The following is a 21,868-nucleotide window of genomic DNA, read 5'->3' on the forward strand; positions in this document are numbered from 1 at the left end:
TTACTCTTCAGTCTGTGAGAGAACGACTGAAGAGCAGAGGCCTGCAGAGTCCTCCTTATATACTACTGGGGAGGACGATGAGTAAGCGTATAAGAAGAGAGCATGTGACGTCCAGAGGACGCTGACTGAGCGATGAGTAACGCTGAGTAAGGGAGCATAATCGACATAAGGTCAGATAGTCCATGGCTGAGTAATGCGAGTAATCCGGACGCTGTCTAGAATAGTCCGGAACATCGTAGAACGTACCAGAATCATGTGGAGGGATGGCAGGATGCCAAGTAAGTACAGAACAAAAGAATGTACGTATATGGTAAGTAGGAAAGTCCATGCTGGCGTATGGTAGACGCACAGCCACTATCACTGCCACTCCCGGTCCGGCACAGCCGTAGACACAGAAGTTCAACAATGGCAAGGGCCGTGATTGAGCTGGTGTAGGTGCGGTGCCGATTCACAGGTTCACCGCCGTGCGCCCGGTCTCCCATATTCGAATTTGCGATTCGCGGGATGTCCGAAAGCGGTTGAGCAGGAAAGAAAGGGTTCATCGCAGGGGTGTGCATATCAGTGGAAGCTGTGAAGCATTACACGTGTCAGTGCCGTACGAAATTCATCATTTGCAATCTCACCGTGTGGCCCCTGAGGGTTTTTAAGTTTCAATGGGGCCTTGCGTTCCGCCAGAGTTACTTCGCGATCGTTGTGTGATTCCGGATTGTGGAGAAGTGCGACGTGGTATTGTACAGTAGCGGTGATGACCGGCGGCAGTGGCTGCATGGTGGAGAGCGCGCTGTGTACTGGGGGAGTCACTTCCAAGTGGATCACTTATATACCTACGATTAATGAACGAGCTATCACGAAGACAGCTCTTTAACACAATGCCTTGTAACCGGACCCGGGTTTAAAGAAGGGTGCGTTTGTTCGCGGTATACAATACCTGCCCGTCGGCGCGCAAACTTGAATGCAAGCCTCACCGCCTATTTGCATGTTTCGGGAAGAATTCACCACATCATGGCTGTTTTGAGACTTATCGGTTACTGAATGCGACTGAGTGGTGAATGGGATTGTCGCCAGGATGCGGAGTAGGTAGAGACGCAAGAGGTGGGCCGAGTCGGAGGACATTCCCGAGCGAGGAACACGAACGCGCCTGGGCGCCTGTTGCACTCTCCTCCCTCCCTCCGTCGTTGCTGCCAGCTCTAGTCTGAATGATCTCGAAAGTGCTACAGGTCCCCACATTGGTTTTCTACGCTGTATGTGCACAGCAGAACTCGCCAATCGATCTCTGCTTGGACGTGGCGTACGACGCGCCCACCCGCAACTTCTTCCTGCCACTGCACCTAGCGCCCCGTGGCAGAGGTCCTGAACCGCAACGGTACCTACGCCGAGGAGAAGAAGCATTCAGTAGAGAAGGCGCTGTTGATAGAGGCCGAGACGAATCAGTGCAAGATCAGCGCTCAAGCCTAAGAAGATCGAAGGTAGCAAAGGTACGTCCTCCCTCATTACCTCTCTGCTGACCGCGTGCTGAATGGGGAATAGTGCTGTAAAAGGAGAAGGATAAGATAAACGAAGCGGAGACTGCCATTCCGTCACCTTCGCCGACCTTGGTGACGCTCAGCAGTCGTTGGTCCCCGTACGGTCTGCCAAGCACTCTGGCATTGGTCACGGTGTGTTCTCCACCGCCCGCGCAACGTACGACGCCTGCAAAGCAGTGGCCGTCTACGGGCGCATGCATAGTCGATTACAATTCGACTTGCGCTTCCAAGACGACATCGCGCTTTTGATCGCCTACTGGAGCGTATCGTGCGTGGAGGGTGCCGTGGCAAGACGTGAGAAAGCCACAGACGTCGTATTTGACGCGCCGGGGGGCACGGGCGTAGTGTTGAGGTAAGCACCGGCCACGCTTGTCTTCCTCATTTCACCACTCCTCTGTACGACCTTCGACAGCGCCGCACATCAATTAAAATTACCCCTCCCCCCCTCGCGGCGGACCTCAGCGCGCGCACTCACCCGCCGCTGAAGGGAAAGTGTTGGAACCCCATGAACAGGTGAGTGGCTGAGATTTCGAACCGGCAAGCACCATTGAGGCCTTCGGGACATATGTGCCCATCTGAACGTACTCCGATGGAGATACGGATGGGTATATATAGTCGCCATGCGAGCCATGAATCACCCATGACGGCAGGCTGCGGCTGTACGTTCTCAATCTCCCCGAGCAGAGGGTTTTCGCACTTGCGTGCGCTTCTTCTCCGAGATCGCATATAAAGCATTCACGCAAGCATCTCGTGGAAGAACTGCTTCCCAGGGCCCTTTGAGGAGCTCTATGGACACGGCAGCTCGACGTACTGAGAAGTCCTACGAGCCAGGGGCCCTCGCTATTACAACAGACAACTTCGTATCGAGTGCCGATGTGCACAGCTGTGATCATACTCATGCCCCCCGTCGGATCGTAGGCCCCAGATTTAATTTCTCCATTTGCTGCTGTACTTGCAAGGAAAACAAGCGGTCGAAGTCATCGTCGAACTGACGCGGTACAGCTTTGCGACCGGACCCGGCGGATAGGCGATCGGGTCGAGGGCGTGCTGCAGAGGACATAGCTTCGTCTGCATCCAGCGAAACCTTCCTGCGAGGCCCGGGTTCGTGGTTTCGCGGTTGGAGGTCGAGCCCGGGGTTCGATGCGCGCATGTCACTATACGACGCTGGCGTCCTTCTCGGCACGAGTCCGTGCTCCGTGACAGTCCAGCTGCATATGTGTCCTCTCTTGTCGGTAGAGTCGAGTTCGAGTCGGCTTTCGTCGTCCGAGTCGACGTCTCCGAAGCGGATTCGGATGACGGACGCCTTGTGCCAATCGCTGACTACGGACAGCCGTACGCCTTTCGCGACGTCCCAGAGGCACACGGTCCGGTCGTCTGACCCAGACACGAGCCAGTACCAATGATCCGCGCTCGGAGACCATGCCAGGGCGTTCACAGCGGCGGTATGCCGCGCCCGGAGTGCCGGCTCGATCGCTTTCATCGAGGAGGTGGACCATACTTTTATGATGCCCGCTGCGTCTGCGGACGCGAGGAGCTCGTTGTCTGCAGAGAAGGCGAGGGCGGAAATCTTGCGCATTACGCCTCCGGGGACGATTTGTGGTGGGTGTGCGAGCCACGTTCCCTGGTGCCGCCATGCGGATGGCTGGTCGGGATCGGTGGCGTTGATCCATAGCTCGATTTCGCCGGTGTCGTAGCCGACAGCGTAGTATTCGTCGTTGAAGTAGTGAGACTGGGCGGAACACGTCTGACTGGGTAGTGGTACGGCATGTCGAGCCTTGGGTGTTGCTGGCGAGAACCATGTGAAGCAGCGTGTCAGCATTTTGAACGCAGTTCATAAGGTGGCAAATCGCACTTTCGCCATCCTCGATGGGGCTCGAGGTGCGCGTCGGATACGATTCTAATTCTTGTAGGTAGATGCGCGAGTACGAGCTTGATGGAGTGGCGAGGTTTGAGTGTCGAGGAGACATTGTGTGTACTTGGTATTGAGGATGGTTGCAACGGACCCGGGACGGCTGCAGCGACGCAGTCCAGCAGAGAGCAGGGATTAAACCGACGGATATATGTGGAGGAGACTGGTTTTATAAGAACGCGAACTGTAGAAGCATGGACAGTGAAAAATCTTGTGGCGTATGTGGACGCTTAGATCAGGCAAGCGCAACGTGCATTGAGCATAATAACGCGCGTCTACTCGAATAGCTTTCCTATCGATTCAACGTCTATGCGCACCTCATGTTTAGGCCGCGCGGTCGGAAGCTGCCGTGATAATAGGCCATATGTACACCGCCCCGTCGTCCGTCGCACACACCAGCGTCGTGTCGTCTCCGCTGAACGCCACCTGCGTAACCGCGGTCCCGTGCGGCACTTCGAAGACACACCGGGGGCCTGCTGCTACGCAGTGCGTCTCCCAGAGACAGAGTATCCCGCAGGACGACGCAGACGCGATGAATCTTCCACTATGCGAGAAACACGCGTTGGTGACAGCCCCAAAGTGGCCGGGCCCAGAGAGCGCGGACCAGGTGAAAAAACCGAGCTGCTCTTGGAGTTCGCTGAGGAGCATCCGCCCGTCGTCTAGCACGGTAAGAAAATGGGTGCCCCCGGGGGAGTGCGCCGCGGTGCGCACGACTCCGTCAGGCAGGTGCACGGGCAGGAGCCTTTCCCCGCTTTGGATGTTCCAGACGCGCGCAGTTGCGTCGGTAGAGCGTGTGGCGGGGTGTTCTCCGGGTGTGTGGAGCTGGGAAATCAGGGCCGCCCCCTGCCGGTTGCATCTGTTGAGGTCCGCAACCTGCGCGTAGGTTTGCGCGTCTCGGACTTCGCAAATGCTCGGTACGCCGCCGCACCCGAGAAGACGGGCGTTGGGGTGGAAGAGAGCAAAGGCGATCCGCGCGTCAGCGTCGCTCCGTAGCTCGACATGATTGAGCGCGTCTGTGTCCAGGTTGTAGATCCAGAGAGACGCATCGTGTGTGAGAACTGCGATGCGCGCGCCCCCCGGGAGCCATGTTATTGCGAGCGCCGGGTACGCCGAGCATGAGAACTCGGATGGCTCTAGCTCGAGCATGACTGGTGCGCGTGGGGGTCCGTCGTAATTGAAGGACCACACCGATACGAGCCCGTTTGCGAGCGCGGAGGCGAGGAGCCTGCTTGTGGGGGAGAAGGCAAGGATGTGGGCGGCGGAGAGTGAGCGGGTCGTCTTCTGTGCTATGGCCCGAGGATCTGCTGTCTTCAGGTTCCGGAGGAAGATAGTGCCGTTCTGGGAGCCGCTGGCGACCCACTCGGAGTCGGGCGAGATGGTGAGGGCAGTGATCGCGTCTGGATGTTCCTGGTTTGGGGGCGTGTCGAGATAGTCCGCCGGGCTGTCGACGTGAGGCTTCTGCGAGTGGGAGAAAGCTCGATGCTCCTCTTCAAACGGAGCATCCAAACAGAAATTGTTTGTATTTTCGATGACGTTGTACACGGTGCTATCATCCGAATGGCACAACGTCGCTGGAAAATTGATACATATCAGTGATGTACCAGAGTACAAGACGATTGACCTGGACTCTTACAGCGGATGTCGGAGATAGGTTCTAGCCGCGAGAGCACCATGGAGATCCAGGTATTTGATAAATGAAACTCGGAGTTTGTGGAAAAGTGAGATGTAATGAGCGTCCTGTCGGGCTGGATGGAAGGGCGGGAATGATGGTGTTTATTGGGCACGTCCATCCAGTAGGATACGCTATATACCTGAGACAGTACACATTTTTGCTCAGGTGTGCGACATTCAACAGAATAGTTTGAGTTGATTGATACGCACCTACCTGGCATGCTACAATATCTGCCTGAGCGACCTAAAGGCTAGTTGTATTGGCCGTGCGCCGGGCTGACGACCGATATTGCGCATGATTTATATACTTCATCTATCACCTACAAACATATGAGTGAATAGAGACATGCATCATCATGAATACGAGGGCCGGCCGGCGGGCAATCGGCGGGGACGCGCCGTTTACGGCGCGAACAATAATCCTAGTTAGGATAAATCTAGCAGATCAGTATGCATGAGGTTTCGGCAGCTCAAAAAATGCAACTTCAAGCATACCGGACTTGCTGGAAGAGCGCCGTTTGAGACAAATGCAGACTCATACGCAAATGCCAGACCCGGGACCGCCGCGCGTCCCGCAAAGAAATCAGACAAACAGGTGAGCGAATACAGTAGCGCCGCGATATGTCAAGCAGTAGTCCCAATGCCAAAAGCGAATGAAAGCTGGTACACGACGCTGCTCATACTCAGACCAGAATACGGCGCGTGGAGGAGCAGACTCGAGGAGGAGAGCGGCCTGAGCCGCGGTCGTTGGCGAGGACCGAACGACGCAGAGACGCCCATGCCACGTTACGGGCACGTGGGGTACCGGGATGCGTCCGGCGAGCGTCTCGTCCCTTGCATGTTGTTCTCGAACTACTCGGCCATAGTGCCAGTTCACTCCGAGTCGCTCTCCTGGGCCTAGAAATGCGATGGAACCCTGGTATGTATCTCTCTTGCGATGAAAGAGGTGTCCCGGCTCTATATCACGCACAACATACTGATACGTTTTGCTTGACATCGGTAGCTTTCAGCGCGTCGTCTCCGACTCGCCCCTGCCACCCCCAAACAAATACCCTGCAGAAAGTACCTGTCTCACATCATGTGTACTATACAATCTCCAGGTTGTGCTATAAGCGCTAAGCCTCCAGAGGAAGAAGTCAGCACCGGTCAGGCTATCCTCCGAGTCACGCAGACTGGTCTTTTTTTGAGGAAGTGGGCGTGTCTTCCAGCATGAGGCATGCAGTCTGCGCCATAAGACTGGGACGCAACCTAGCTTTGGAGTGGCTCTGTGTTCGCGGTCAAGCTTCCCTCAACTCTGGAACGCCTTACTCTTCGGCCCTGTCCTTGGCGCATTCGGATTAGGCCACGCTGATATATTCTGCCTATATTGGACGAATTGCGCGGTGTCGCGCTATACCTTCCGTATGTGGTCTCTTTTCCATAAACCCTGGCTCATACACTTACTCGTCTCGTGTAATGCTTTCAGGTCGAGACGGCCTTCTGCATATGCGGCGGAATTGGCTGTCATACCGAAGGAGACGCCGTACCGCATCTGGATGAGCGGATAACGCGGGTAGTACCCCGTAGTCGCCTCATGAAAAAATCATTCGCTATACAGGTGCGATCTTTTGTCCTCACGCGTGGAACATTTCGGCTTTACTGAATATTTTCGACGCACTATAGTAGATTGGAGCGAGCCAGGCACATCGCACGGTACGGGGCCATAGGCCTCTCCTTTCGAGGTACTATGCCGTGGCGCATGCCCTCCGTATCCGCTCTTTCCGACCAGGTGCTCCGTCATGATACGCTCTGATGAAAGGTAAGTAGGGGGTGTATACCGCTATGGACCTTGCACGTCCACGAACGCGCACGCTGACATGGTCTTTCACCAGACAGTATATTCGCGTGGTCAATGCCCGCACGACGCGCGGAGACGGCGGCCGCTACGATCGTATATCTCTTGTCCCTTCGCGTCCACGTCATCGTGGATAGACCTCAGGATTTCTGCATGCACGCGCACCAGGCCAAGAGCTACGGGCCCGGGAGCGATGGTTAGGAGTTGTGGCGCACGGTATGTTGCCTCATAGCCTACTTTCGTATTGCAATGGTAACGAGTTCCAACTGATCATCTCGTGCCAGATCCAGGATGAAAAGACGACTTAAGTAGAAGAAGAGCAGCTGCATGCTAAGACGCGCTGGGATCCGAAGCAGCGGGTGTTACGCACACTAGCGCAGATGTTGAAGACAGGGGAACAAGACAGGGAAAAACTTCCGGGGAAGTTAAAGTTGACTCGGTGCGTATCTAGAACAGATATATCCTTAAGACTGTCAGAATGGCACAGGTGTCAAGCCGACACACAGCGTGGTCAGCGGAATTGAGTGTTTTCAATGCCCATGTGCTCTATCACGTATGCTAACTATGCCATGCGTGCAGATCATACACTGCGCATACGCGACATGCTGCTCTGAAGACCCGATAATGATCTACGCCATACACTTCGTACTCTATCCCCCAGCCCGTCGCCGGAAGTGGGCGCAGTGTGCACCGAGCCATCCTTCGTGACGAACACAAGGACAGCATCCCCCTTGAATGCCACCAGCGTCGCTTCCTCGTGAACCCTGAAGACTCTCGGGATGCGTGCCGCGTCGTCTGCCTTCCAGAGGCACACGGTCCCGTCGGACGCCGCACACGCGATGAACTGGCCCCCCGGAGAGAAGCACGCGCTGTTGATTGTCCCTGTGGCCGCGCTGTGACGCAGCAGTATGCGGGAGCCCGTGAAGCCCGCATCCGACTCCTGCTCCCACACAACCACGTCCCCGTCGCTCAGCACCGTCAGAAGCTTTCCGCTGGACGAGAACGATGCGCCTCGCACCGACGCGTTGTGCATGCCCGTTACCGCGAGCGCGCGCCCGCTCGTGGCGTCCCAGGTGCGCGCGTACGCGTCGCCGCGCCATGTTACGATGCGAGGGCCCGGGCCTGCTTCGAACTGGACGGCGAAGTTGGCGCTGCTTGCGTCTTCGTTCAGCGTTGCCTGCAGGGCGCCGCGTTCAAAGCTCCATATGCGGCAGAGGCCGTCCGCCCCGCGGTATGCGAGAAGATGGCTGTCGGGCGAGAACGCGGCGAATGTGATGAGGAAGGTGGATTCATCTTCTTGGCCGAGCCATTTGACCGACTGCCCGCCATTCGCAATGGGGTACCAGCCGAAAAGGTGTCCGCGCTCGCAGCAGACCATGACACGATCGTCGTTTGGGGACCAGGCCAGGGCGAGGATGTGTCCGTCGTACATAGCGGAGCGCCGCTGGGGAGGATACCCAAGGTGCTGGAGCCCGACGGCCGCGTCGTTGACCTTGCTGACGTCCCACCCGGTGATTTTGTCATCGCTATGCGCGCACGCGAGTCGCAATGGTCTTTTGTGGGAGAAGGCGAGCGCGCGGATGGGGTTGCTGGTCGCCCGTTGTACGCGGCTAGTGCGCGATTGGGTTACATCGATGAGGAGAACGGAGCCGTCTTGAAAACCACTGGCAATCCATTTTGTGTCGGACGAGACAGCAAGGGCAGTGGGATCGCCTGAGTGGTGTTTCGAGTTGGGCGTTGTCGAGGCGTATGTCAGCACAACGAAAGACAGGTAAATACTATACATGCACTCTCACCATAAGGAGGAATGTCGTCAAATGGAGTGTAGGCCGGTAGAGTAGCGTCGTCCGGAGGAGTCTCATCCTGACGAGGGGCGGTGTCATATGGAGGAGCAGGGCCGTCCAAATGCGAAGACATTGCTAAGGAGTGGGATGATGGTGAGACTACGTGTACGACAATGTTGGCTTCTTGAGAGCTCATGTCGAGAACATGTATCGCGAGGTTAGAAGCGACCGATGGGGGCAGGGGAGTGTGCCATGTGTGTTGGATATCATCCTTCTGAAGAATCCCTATATATTTGACATGGGCTTTATAGTGCGTTCGTGATATATATCGCAGAAAACAATCGGTTGAATGGCGCGCACCTATTCTACAATATCCGCCCGAGAGTCCCGGCGGCTGGTATTTAGACAGATGCCCTATAGTTCAGCTATGAAATCTGGGATATGAGCGCGCTAGTGTACCCAGAAATACGACGTGTCAATCACTGCGTGAACGCGCAAATCGAATTCGAGTGAGATTAGCCCGAGGATGTGAGATAGCGCCCACATAGCCCGCGCAGGATATGTGAAGATCGCCACGGATGGAGATCCACGGCGTCGTCGCATATCCAAACTAATATACACACTAATCGTATCGATTTCTTCGTGTAATAGCGTACCGTGGCTATGTGCCGCGAACTATAATAGCATAAAGTGGCGATGTGGAATCGTCCAGCGCGGCTATTCGGGGAGATGTCTCAATGCGGCACATAGCTCCTACGTCAGATGTCCCCGGGTCGCCGCTCGATCATATGTGGGTCGACGTGTCATTGACGCACATCGAATATATTTAGAGTATCGCGGATATACAGAACAGATAATATATCGCATTACATAAGATAGAAACATACGAGTGCATATCGCAAACACAGATGTACTTTGAAGAGAACGCCGGGGCAACTTCTTCGACAGCAGACAGGCTCGGAGAGCTGGTGCGGCGACTGTGCCCGCGCGAATATTATGACTACCGAATCCTCGAGTGAAGATTGGTCTGCCCAGGATGACGCGACACTGCAGGGGCTTCCACCGAGTCCCGACCGATGGTGTAAAGGCACCCGGTGCCTTGGTCGACGCTGAGTATCCAGTAAGGTACTGCCAGCGAAGCTTTTTGGGTGTGATGGGGGGTGGCCGGTACGGAGCGGAAGTACCAAGTATTCAAGCCTGCAAATACTGGAGGTCCCTACGCAGGCTGAATGTTAGCGAAGGGTTCTAACCGGAAAGTATGGAGTGGAAAGGGGGATGTGACGCACCTGAGACGCGGGGACTTGTAGTAGCGAGACAGTAGGTGCGCGATTGCGCACCGCACCCACATGACTGAAGCCTGCGGTGGCGGACGACATGCGGGTGGATTTGCGCGACCTGAAATCTATAAAGAGTTGTGAGTTTCTGCCAGTCTTCGCGAGCGTGAGCTTGCCAAGGGGCGTCATGAACATATCGGGCTTGAGGCCAGTGAGGACCAGCGTCCAGGTTGAAGGTTCCTTTCAGTGAAGGGTCCTGAAAGGAACCTTCAACCTCGCCATGTGTAGTACTGTCAGTCCATAATCAATGACTCGCGCGTAGATGTGAAACACGCACCCGAATTTCCTCGATACTAATGTCGAGAGCGACATTCTGGATAGGGCCCGCACCCTGCAAAGCGCCTCGGAGGCCCAAGATGTCACTGTCGAGCTATGCGCCGGTGTACAACTCTGCTGGTGTTGTTGGCGTACGAGAGAGCAGCGGCTGGGCAGTGAGGTCGCGCGGGAGAATGTGCCCCACACCGGCCTTGCGAGACGAGCTGCGAAGTTTGTACGCGAGGTACGGCACGAGCGCATTGCGCGAAGGAGTTTGGAGGAGGGGCCTGCGGCTGGGTGGCATGTCGAGCGGTATGGTGGGGGAGCAGAGAAGGACGACGACTCGTTTTACGAGCTGCGAGAAAATATATACACTTGGAACGCGATGGCTCAACGCGCGACATCGCATTCGGGGAGGAGGAGGCATCGCGCCGAAGCGCGATCTCACATCTCCCTCCCACGAGCGCTAACGAGAGCCACCACAAATCTCTTTCCGTGCTATTCAGGGGACTTCACATCTCCTGAAATCTCCCGCGTCATATCCACACTCGTCGCTAAAATCGCGATCTCACATCGCGCACGGTACTATGTGGGTCTATCTATCATAAATTCAAAGATATCTGGACTGATTTGCAATCGCATCGGGGAGATTACCCCGTGCTATTCGCGACTTCACGCAGTGAATAATACAGTGTAGGCGGCTTGAAATGAAGCTTGATGAGTGTCGATACGCGTGGGTTGACTGCCGCGTGTGCCGGTGAATGGACTCGTTGGACACTTTGCGCCCTTCTTTTGATGCAGTCTCTTGATCACAGAAAAATCCCTGGTACGTCGCAGGGAGCAGCAAGGGCGTGGAGGCAGAAAGACAAGACACAAAGAGCGGACGCGCCGACGTCACGACTCACAATACGGCCACATGACGAATTTCCACGTGAATGATTGGACGCGAACGCGCCTGGGCGTCTGTCGCGCTGTCCTTTCGCTTTGTCCCTTCGCTGTCCGTCGTTGCTTAACTGGTGTGAACGATGTCGAAAGTCCTCCGCGCGCTCAAGATAGATCTCGTTTCTGCTCCTGCGCAATCCCGATTCTCCGCTGCTGCGTTCGCGAAGACGTCACGTAACTTCGACCCATACACAACAAGGATCCCCGGTGCGTTGTCTGCTAGGAGTGTTCGGGATGGGACCTGCTGCATCGCTCACGTACCAGACTTTGCAGTAACTGGTCGCGGACCTGCCGCGTGCAAGCAGGAGCGCGTGCAGGCACTCGAAAAAGCCGTGAATGCTCGCCAAAAAACAGGGTTCATGATTCGTAGTGTCATCAGTCCGTTGACGATGAGACTGGACTCTCTTCAAGATCGCTGCACAGCGTTGTACCCGGTCGTAGGATACCGAACGTCCGTATTCCTCAGCGGCCACGCGGATCGAGAGATGCAGTGAGCAGGAAGACGTGTTTTCCTCTTTTCCTTATTCAGGACAGCCTGTGCTTCGAAGCCTCGCGGGAAACGGTAAGACGTCCAGGGAAGCAGAGGATACCACATGGAGGAGGCGCCTCGAAATGAGCACACTATGCCCGCAGTTGAACTAGGAAAGACGACGATGAGGTCCTTGGCTTGCATAGGTATGGTTCCTGGAACGCTAGCACGCTCTGCTAATTCAAATTCCTTCTCTGCCATGATCGTAGAGTGCCCGACACTCCTCGTCGCCTCTCTACGTTCAAGACGCGGCTGCGCAAGTGTCTTCCTCTGCCGACTTGAACGTTCTCTTCGGAGAGCGAGCTCCTCAAAATTTTGGGGCTCCTTTCTTGCGTGGCGCAACTCATTGCTATCCTAGATCACGCGCAGAGTCGCCGAGAGAATTCGGAATGGCGCATGCGCGCACGCTGGGGACCTACGCCGATTTGGACGGATACAACTCTCGCACGGGCACGTACAAGTCGCCAAGCGGGACCTAAACAGTGGTCGCTCGGAAGCTCTAGGTGCACTCTGCAGCAGAAGACGGTCGAACATCTATACCAGACGAAAACAGAGTTCGATACTAGGTAAGCTCTAATCTACTCCCCGAGGCTCGTAGCAGGCACGTATACAAACGACATCCCCCAAAGTTTCACAGTACCGTCCCACGCACCAGAGACGATGAAGCTTCCGTCTGGAGAGAAGCGTGCGCGACTAATAACAGCTGCGGCCCGGGTATCGGCCTTGGTCCTTGGGCCATGGAGCAGGCGGTAGCGGGGGGCGTTCACGAGCGAGTCCGACACGTTCCACTCGCTGAAAAATGCCTTCCGGTAATCATCGTGCGACGCGACTAGCATGGCCGTCCCGTTGTGCGAGAACGAGATGGCCAACACCTCGCCGTCGGGCATGGTGTACTGCATTTTGAGTGTGTGCCGGTCGCGGATGTCCCAGATGCGCACGGTGTTGTCGTCAGAGAGGGCTATGAGATGCTCTCCCTTCGCGTCGAGCGCGGCGTCGATGATCGTGCGTTCGAATTCGGGCTCCCAGATGCATTGGGGAGCTGCTCGGACTCCGTTGCGCTCGAAGTCGCGGACGTAGTATTGATTACGCGCCCCTCCGTATGCGAGCAGACGGCTGTCCGGGGAGAAAGTGACGAAGGTGAGGCCCGGGTGTGGGATTGCCTCGGTCGGTTTCGAGAACTTGAAGTCGTGCTCAAGGGTATTGAGGTCCCAGATATATAGGAACTCCTCGGAACACGCTGCAATTCTGAGACCGTTGGGGGCCCAGTCCACCGCGCACAATGGCGGAATCGGGGACTTCGAATTGCAACACTGATCTTCGTCAACGGTAGGGTCGGTGGGGCTATGGTCGGTAGGGCCAGTAGGGCTAGGATAGAGTTTCTCTGACCCCTCCTCAAGCTTCGTTTTCTCTTCCTTGCCCGAGTGATTGTGCTTGTATCCAGTGACCGAAAATATCTGGATGCTACCGTCCTCATGCACGGACGCAAGACAGTCCCCTTTGGGGGAGAAGGCGAGCGCGTGAACGGTGGATTCGGTGTCCCATTGTACGTAGACTTCCGTCGGACGACTGATAGTCCACACGATGATCTTTCCGTCCTGGTAGCCATTTGCCGCCCACTTGGAGTCGCGGGAGACCGCAAGGGTCACCGGGCTGGAGTGATGAGGTCCTGAAGACGACTCCACGATCACGTAGCTTCCGCCGGGCGGTGCTCTGCGGCCGAAATCCACCCCTGTAGTGCTGGGCCGTCGGATGTGGTCAGGCACTGGAGGATATTGGTACGCACGTCAGTATCGGACTTAGACCGAGTCGATGACCATCGTGTACTCACTGGTGTACCCAGTGGCCAAAGCAGGCTCCGGTAGTATCGGCGCGGTTCCTGGACGAGGGACCGCAAGGGGAACTCGGGACGGAATGGGAGTGTTTTGCGAGCTCATCGGGAGGAGATGTACGGTTCAGGAACGATAGATGCTGAGTAGGGTTGGTGGAGGGTGGAGACGGTCGTGCGATGTGCGATGTATGTTAGAAAGCTGTCATCACGGGTAGCTTATATATCTTAGCGGATTCTGCGAGAGCATTTTACATACGGCGGTGAATGGGGTGCATGAAAATACATCTATACAATACCGACTCCCTACTCAACTTGACTGATGGTAGCCGCCGCCCAGGTGTCGGTATTATTCTTGATTAATTTGATTATATCTGTTTCACACACTCTATTCAGCGATTAGAAACGTCTGTCATAAGATTGCTTTGAGTCCGAGTGAAAATGGCCATGGTACAATACATATGCATGCCAGTGCCCCGTGGTCACGGTATCGCACCAGAATTACCACAGCGATATGTTGGACAGCAAGGTGTAGACATGAGACCTAGTGCACGAGGATTGAGGAATACGCCGTGTCCTGGATATGGAGGTGAAATCTGTGTATAAGTTGAATGTCATTGGATATGGAGCAGATAGTCCATACAGAACCGATAGAATATGAGGATAACTCGGGCTCGGAAACGGTGGCAAGAAGACGCCGAAGCCACGTTGTGAACAAAACATATACATACGGTCAGCGTAAACATTGCATGCACAGGGCGCAGCAGTAGATTTTCGCGCGGGAGGATTTGTGTCTAATTCGCAGATTCTCCTCACATTTCGTCTAAATGTTCCTCAGATGCTCCTGAAGGCGAATGTACAATGTTATTTGCAAGTTACGCCCACATTCCTCTCACATTCTTCTGTCCCTTCGGATACCCTCAGTATTCCTCAAGTTTAAGCATGTACTAGGTGAGAGATATGTTGGGTTTTGGTAATATCCCTGATCCCTGTCTCCCATATATGGGTTGTCCGCGCGTCCGCAATGGGACACTTGCCGAGCGTGTCGCGTCTGACAGGCTTCACGCAACTCTCTTTCTTCCTCTTCCCTCATGGCCGCTCTCTCTTGCAAGCTCTATGCATGCCGTCCTCCCCGCTCTGCGATATGAAAACTCCCTCGATATCTTCATAGGCCTTAGTTGAGTACACTATCCTGCTAGGACACTCGATTGATGCTCGCATGCGATGATGAAGTGCTGGCTGATGGCGCGCGCGACGGTTATAGTGACTATATGCGCGCCGAAAAGGTATGTCTTGCCTTCATAACACTTTATATGCGGCTAATTACTTTCCGTTGGGGTGCGACCACCACATCAGTACGCATAAGGTGAGTTTTAACTTCTCGCACACCATAACACTTGATGCGCGACCTTTCCACTCAACGCGCGGCCTTTCCACGCGTAGCAGGGTTCCTTGTTGGTTTCTATCGGTGAGTAGTATTCTCTGTGCCCTGTTTTGACGACTCACCTGTCTTTACATGGGGCCGCGTCCCTGTGCTAGCACGTAGCTCTCTTTTGTATGGTGCGTCTCCCGTTATCCCTTCATCCGTACCAGTCCATCCTACCGAAGGTGAGTCTACGTCAGGTCATACAGTGACACTCAACACCTACAGGAGGTTTACGAAAGAACACCGCGGGACGCCTTATATATCGGTAAGCTGCTTCTTGCTACTCGCTTCATGCATGATACTGATACATGTGAGCATCTTGTATTTATCTAGCGATAATCTATAGGCTCAGCTTGCAGTGCGCTTGCAGCTGCCATCGTGCCAGCCCCGCCGGCGCCCAATATTGGTACGCTGTAGGAAATCATCAATCAGCCCTCGATTCCCTATCCGTCCGTTCAATACCGTTTGCATGTATCTCGATACCTCGTAATTTCACAATACATTTTAATCGTTGCTACGTGCTCCATGCTATCATTCGTGTTTATGGAGAAGGTGGTTGAACTGCAGCGCCGGGTAGCGGGCGAGCACGACGAGCAGCCTGCCGGGCTGCGAGCTGCTAAACTGATCCTGGCTGTGATTATGTAATATGTAATTTATAAAAGGGACAGGTACCCTCGTAGATGTTCTCGCAGTCGTAATGTGAGTCTAACATGAGGGGAATGTGGGCGGAATGTGGGCGAAGTGTGATCATTCGCCAGAAATGCTCCTCGCGCCTGAATCTACGCGAAATCTGGGCGAAATGCGGGCGGAATGTGCAGATTAGCCGCGCATTCGCCTGGGAGAAAATGTGCCGCTGCGCCCAGTGATGTGTTGTTGAGGTTTGTCTAGAAGAATACGCTCCGGAAAATTGGCAGAGCTACCAACCCGCACGAACGCGTCGACGCCACATCACGGTCACATGACACTTCCCACGCGTCTGTCGCGCTCTCCCTACGCTCTCCGTCATCGGTGCTCGTCTGTGCTTGACTGGTCTGAACGACGTCCAAAACTCTCCGCGTACCCGAAATAGACCTCACCGCTGTTATTGTGGAGCAGTAACCGATTGTGGAGCAGTAACCGTCGATCGATCTGCACCTGGACGCGATCGAGGCAACCCTCCACCCGGAACTTCCTCGCCGCCGTCTCCAACTACACCCAGCGCCCTGTCGCAGAGAACAGCCGCGACCACTAGTCCCGCACGTCTCTCGCCCTTCCAGACTTGACAGCAGCGTTTCTCGCCGTCTTGGACTTAGCACGGACGACGCGCTCTGACAGCTGCTCTTCGAACTCCCAGGCTTCCTGCCTACGACCCCAACCCGCCACCTTCAGCTTTTTGACACCGGCGCGCTCGGACACTCTCTCAACGTCTAAAGGCCACTCGGGTCTCTATGTATGCGGCTCTCTATTACTCCGGTCCTTCTGTCGTGGCGCACACATCTCGACTTCCCTCACGACGCTTACACTCGATCCTTTTGAAGGCGCAAGAACACCATGTACTTAGTCTGCTGCGACTACACTGCGCGCTGGGATATCTTTATAACACGTACGATGCATGTCCTGCGGAACCCTATCCTCCACCTCAGACATGCCGCGCTACCTATTCCTATCGTTCTCTCGTCACCTCGCATACAAAGACCCGGTCCTGTGGAAAGGTACACCAGCGAAGCAAACCTCTACACGAGACACCTGACGACTTTCCTCGTACAGATCTGCCAGTTCCCCGCGTTTGCCAGCTTTAACGCGGCTTGTATGCGTGGACAGCGCCCTAGTGCTCGTTACCCGTTGCTCAGGCCGCTTTTGGGCGCATACATGGACGACGCCGTATCCTCCACCGCCTTAGCGCGCTCTCCACACGTCCGTAACAATCGTCAAAGTGTGCCGTCGCGCATACATCGATGTCGCCCCGACTGGACGACACACCGCTCCGCCCCGCCCCCTTGGAAGACCTCCCTCGACGCTCGTCGGAGGTCATCGTGAAGAGAGGCAGTCGGGACACGGCGTGAATGCCTCTGCCGGTCGAGGGTGCTTCTGAGGTAAGCACGCGCTAATCGTTGGTTTCTCGTTCGGCTGTCGGTGTCAACAGCGACACATTGAATCGTTCACATCATGGTGAGCCTCCGCGCGCGCACGCGTCCGCGGCAGACGTGGTAGCGGCAACAGATCGCGTGAACATGAGGGTATATGTGGACCGTTGAGGCTGCCCGGATGTCGTTCCTTGACCGCACACAACGTACTGCCACGGGTATACGCACGGGGAATGCAATCGTCGTGAAGGCCAACACTTACCCTGCATGACAGACTGCAAATCCTCGTTCTCACTCTGCGCGGGTGACGGTCGTCGCTTCGTCTCTTGCGCGTTTTCTCCTAGATCGCATACCATGCATTCCTGCAAGCATTTCGCCGCAGAACCGCGTCTCAGCGCTCTTGAACGAGCTCCGGGAACGCGGGAACCGCAGGGCGTGTCTTCCAGTCTTCTAGATTAAGATGATCTGGCCGCGAAGTTATTGCCGTCCTGCGAGAGACGTGCGCATTCGCCAGGTCGTGAGTATGCTCATGATGGCGGGCGTGTACCGGGACTCGTTTGCGGGAGCCTTGGCTCCTGGCTGTTGGCTGTTGGCTGGAGAGAACCGTGCGCTCCCCTTCCGCGGTCGAAGAGGCCGGAGCCCCGTGCAGATGCCACACATGTCAAGCCAGCGCGCGCCGTGGCCAGCGTACATCCTCGCTCCGACCTTCATGCATTTAGTACTGCACATATTAACCTCACCACACACGCAGATCACACCCGAACTCCCCGCCCCCGCCCTATCCCCCCCCATCCGGAGCCCCGACAGCCATCCACAAGCTATCGACACCCCGCCGCGCCGTGCCGACTCGCTCAGGCTGACTAGGGTGGGCTCGATGTGCACCGAGACGGCGCCGTTCTCGCCCTTGGGGTGCGTCGTGAAGGACCGCGCTGCGGTGCGTGTAGAGCAGAGATACATGGTCGGGTCCGCCGCGCCGTTTCGAGGGGAGAGATGCGCGCTGGGGGGTGGGGCCGGGGCCCAAGAGCACGGTGTATCTGGGAAACAGCGTCCCGCTGGCGGAGAGGGATGCGATCTGGGCGTCCCAGGTGCACACGCTTGGGGCGCTGCACCAACTCGCGACACGGCATCCTCCCCACTGTGCGCCCACGACCGTGCTCCCTCCCTCCCTCGGCGTTCATACTCAGCGGGCTGCGCTCGACGTCCCAGACGCGACACACCCCGTCCGCCCCCCGAGATGCGAGGAGCCGGCTGTGGGGCGAGAAGACGGCGGAGGCGAGCGGGAGACGGCGAGTCAGCGAGCCGGTCGGACGTCTGTCTGCTAGGAAGGGGGTGCTGGGTGGAGAGGGGGCCGGGGTGTGGTGGGTGAGAATGTGGGTGGGGACTAGGTCAGCGCGGGGATGTGGTTGGGCCTGCGAGCGGCGGGACGCGGTCCAGCGCTTTTCGACGAGTCTCGGTGCGATGCGATCGCTGTCTTGCGGGAAACGTGCGCACTCGCACGGTCCGGTCTGATGAGCGCGTACAGGCCCTATGAATAGCTGTTTGCGGCAGAGAGACCCGTACGCTCCTCTTCCGCAGCTGGCAGACATGGCGCACCGTCGCGCACCATGGCCAGCGTACGTACTCGCATCCTGACGTGTATGCTTTCACTGCATACTATGAACGTACGGCACCTACGGATCACAGACGGACTCGTCGTACACGCAATAGACGGTAGATACGGAGCCCGCGCCGTTTGCTGATTCGAAGAGAACAGCCGCGGTCGAAGAGGCGGGATTGCACTGTACATCTCGAGCTAGCGCGACGTCGCTCGAAACCAGCGTACGTACTCGTTCCGACGCGCACTCGCATGCATGATAAATACACCGAACATGCAGGATTCACCGTGCTTGCGATATACGGCCGATACGGTGCCTCGATAGCCACTTGCGTGCTATCGACGCGCCGCCGCGCCGCCCGGGATGGTTCAGGCTGACTAGGGCGGGCCCGGTGTGCATCGAGACGGTGCTGTACTCGCGCTCGGCGTGAGCCGTGAAGAACCCCGCTACGTCGTGCGTTGAGCAGAGATACATGGCCCCGTCCGTCGCGCGCCCCGGATGGGATAATCGCGCACTGGGAACGGGGCACCGGGAAGGGAAGACGGCGCACCACAGCAGCAGCACCGCGGATTTAGGGAGTAGCGTCCAGCGGAAGGAGAGGGATGCGATTGGGGCGTCACAGGTGCGCGCGTGGCATGCGCTGTACCATGTCACGACGCGGCGTCCTGCCAACCGCACGCCAAGGCTGTCTAGCGAGAAAATGGCGAAGGCGAGCGGGAAGGCGGGAAGGCGGCGGGCGGGTCGGACGTCTGTCTGCTGGCGAGGGGGGCAGGTGAAGAGGTCGAGGGCGGGGCGGGCGAGGATGCGGGTGGGGGTGGGGGCGGCGGACTAGGCCAGCGCGAGGATGTGTGCGGGCCCGGGAATTGGGGGAGAGAGGATGTATGCAGGGCCGTGGTGGGCGGGTGCGAGAGGTTCGAGAACGACTGCGGGCTCCGGCTCCTCGTCTGTGGGCTGGTTGCGGTGAATGCACCATGCGGTGAGGAGGTCTGCGCTGTCTGCGCAAGCGAGGACCAGGGGTTCGTCTGGGGAGAAGGCGAGTGCGCAGATGGGGTGTTTGATGCGCACAGTAGCGGGCGATGTGCGAGTTGGGTGAGTGGACGAGGAGGATGGTACCGTCCTCCAAGCCGCTCGCGATCCAGGTCGTATCGGGGGACACCGCGAGGACTGTGGGGGTGTTTGAGCAGTGGTAGTGTGTCGAAAGCACTGAGGGATGTGCTGTGTCAGCGTTGTGGTGCGAGAACGCGGGGGGACTGATTCGCACTCTCACCGTACGAGGGAGGGGCAGCCTTGTTTTCCGAATGAGAAGGCATGATGAAGTGACAATGGAGACTTTGGCGTCTCGAGAGTGCGCGGCGAGAGATGTGTGACGAGGTAGGCAGCTCCGAATGGCGTGTTCGGGTGGATGGTGGAGAGCTCGGAGGATCCTCATGTACTTGGGAGGGTCTAGCGTGCCGCATAATGTATTTGCGTGAGTTGCGTGCACCTATACTGACTGCAATACCGCTCAGGATATCCTCTATGACATCTTGCGGACATGTGGCCAGATCATCTGGAGACCTCAGACGAATACCTGCCAAATGGATCATCCGGATATCCAGGAGTGGATCATTTACCGGCAGGATATCCATGTCTCTCGCCCGGGATGATGCATTGTCAGGGTGTATGCTTTGCATGAGCATTGCTAGCAATGTAAGGTGCTTACCGGGTGGCATGGAAGTGCAGAACGCATGAGTGGAGGGAGGCTAGAAACAGCGCGGCGCGGAGACAGGGCGCGTCAGCGAGGAGCTAGGAGTAGTCGTGGCGGCTGGGTTAGGTACACAAGAATATTGGGTATCTATTTTGGCCCGAGGTGCTTCGTGGGCGTGTTCTATGTCAAAGTTGGATTGTTGTCAGTATACAATACGGCGTGGGTGAAGGACGCTGATGACACGATACCTGCAACCACGCGGGGCTGACTCGAGTGCAATCGCAACCCCGTCGATAGAACGAGGAGAATATACCGTACGGGTGTCTGTATAAGAACTGCTCCGACATATCGCGGGACTGTTGCGTTAGGACGTGGAGGGAGGACAAGACGCGAACTCGGGGACAGACTCCGAGGAGGCCGGTGACGCCGACGCCACAATGCGGTCACATGACACTCGCCACGCGAGCGAACGCGTATGGGCGTCTGTCACGCTGTCCTTTCGCTCTCCGTCATCGGTGCTCGTCTTTGCTTGACTGGTCTCAAATCTTCATCTACTCTGCGTAGATATCTGGAGTCGAGCATGAGATACGCGCCAACGACATGGCGGGGCATGCAACAATGCGGCCGCGACCCAAGCTTCCAGGACGACGTCGCGCTCAGGACTGCCTCCTCGTGACTTCGCAACGCGAAGGGGATCTCCGCCGACGTCATTTGGAGGGCGCCGCGAGTAGGGAAGTATAACATGGCCTTACGGGGGAACGCAGTGGATGCCATTTCGACGCCGAGGGGCGATCTCCAGGCAAGCACGCGCAATGATCATCTTTGGCACTCGTATGCGCACTGCGCGCGCCGTTTCTCCGTACCCTTGGGCGCAAGCGAACGCAGGTATGGCGTACCTCGTGGTAGGAGATGCAGCATGCGTTGAAATCCTATGCGCGCGACCGTTGGAGGCGTGGACAGTTTCATATAGAGTTGTCCACGCCCTCATGGTCTCAGACTGCTCAGCATCCGAGATGCCAGGCAGCCCCTGTAAATTAGTGGCGGAGCTATATGACGCGCTGAATATCACCCGGGCCTGTTTGGGGCCATTCCTTGACCAATGATATGTGCGCACGACGCGGTTCGGCCGGCTGGAGGGAGCAACTGCAATGCACGGTGCAGAGCCGCTTCTGCGATCCTGAGGCATGCTGTCGAGTCTGACCTTGCTGTTCTCATTCACGGCGAGTTCAATTAGGGAGCGAGTGTGCAGAGGCGGGCTCGGGGCTGTGCGGAAAGACGGCATAGTATGGGCTTGATGGATCACGGACAACGGTGACGTACATTAGGCAACCAGACGAACGTGGATCGATATGGCACCGCGAACCGCGAGGTTTCCCGAGCATATGCGCCTCCCCGGGCGCACACGACATAGTCCGATTGCGACACGAACGCACTGCTTAGTATGATCGTCATGTCCATGGACTACCCTTGACGCCAAAGTTGACCACACTC

The 21,868-nt window shown here is 56.7% G+C and overlaps 3 protein-coding genes across 3 annotated transcripts in view; all 3 read right to left on the bottom strand.

Moving 5' to 3' along the window:
- The window catches only part of TRAVEDRAFT_127783 (WD40 repeat-like protein), a gene marked incomplete at both ends in the record, with an annotated part of 27,424 nt that extends 19,109 nt beyond the window's left edge, over positions 1-8,315 (bottom strand). Inside the window, 2 exons of the mRNA XM_008042652.1 lie at positions 2,848-3,090; positions 7,680-8,315. Of these exons, the coding sequence (XP_008040843.1) occupies positions 2,848-3,090; positions 7,680-8,315 (879 nt within the window). The remainder of the gene's footprint in view (positions 1-2,847; positions 3,091-7,679) is intronic.
- Positions 8,316-12,359: 4,044 nt separating this feature from the next.
- Positions 12,360-13,715, bottom strand: TRAVEDRAFT_21969 (WD40 repeat-like protein; the record flags this gene model as incomplete). Its single annotated transcript, XM_008041866.1, has 2 exons — positions 12,360-13,543; positions 13,610-13,715. 2 exons carry the CDS (start codon positions 13,713-13,715, stop codon positions 12,360-12,362), a joined length of 1,290 nt encoding a protein of 429 aa, XP_008040057.1.
- A 5,803-nt stretch (positions 13,716-19,518) lies between these two features.
- TRAVEDRAFT_49908 (uncharacterized protein) lies at positions 19,519-20,000 on the bottom strand (the record flags this gene model as incomplete). Its single annotated transcript, XM_008042198.1, has 3 exons — positions 19,519-19,685; positions 19,756-19,893; positions 19,958-20,000. The coding sequence occupies 3 exons, from the start codon at positions 19,998-20,000 to the stop codon at positions 19,519-19,521; spliced, it is 348 nt and encodes a 115-aa protein (XP_008040389.1).
- Between the last annotated feature and the right edge of the window lie 1,868 nt (positions 20,001-21,868).

The sequence above is a fragment of the Trametes versicolor genome (genome assembly GCF_000271585.1).
Source record: "Trametes versicolor FP-101664 SS1 unplaced genomic scaffold TRAVEscaffold_8, whole genome shotgun sequence".
In the NCBI taxonomy this organism is placed as follows: domain Eukaryota; kingdom Fungi; phylum Basidiomycota; class Agaricomycetes; order Polyporales; family Polyporaceae; genus Trametes; species Trametes versicolor.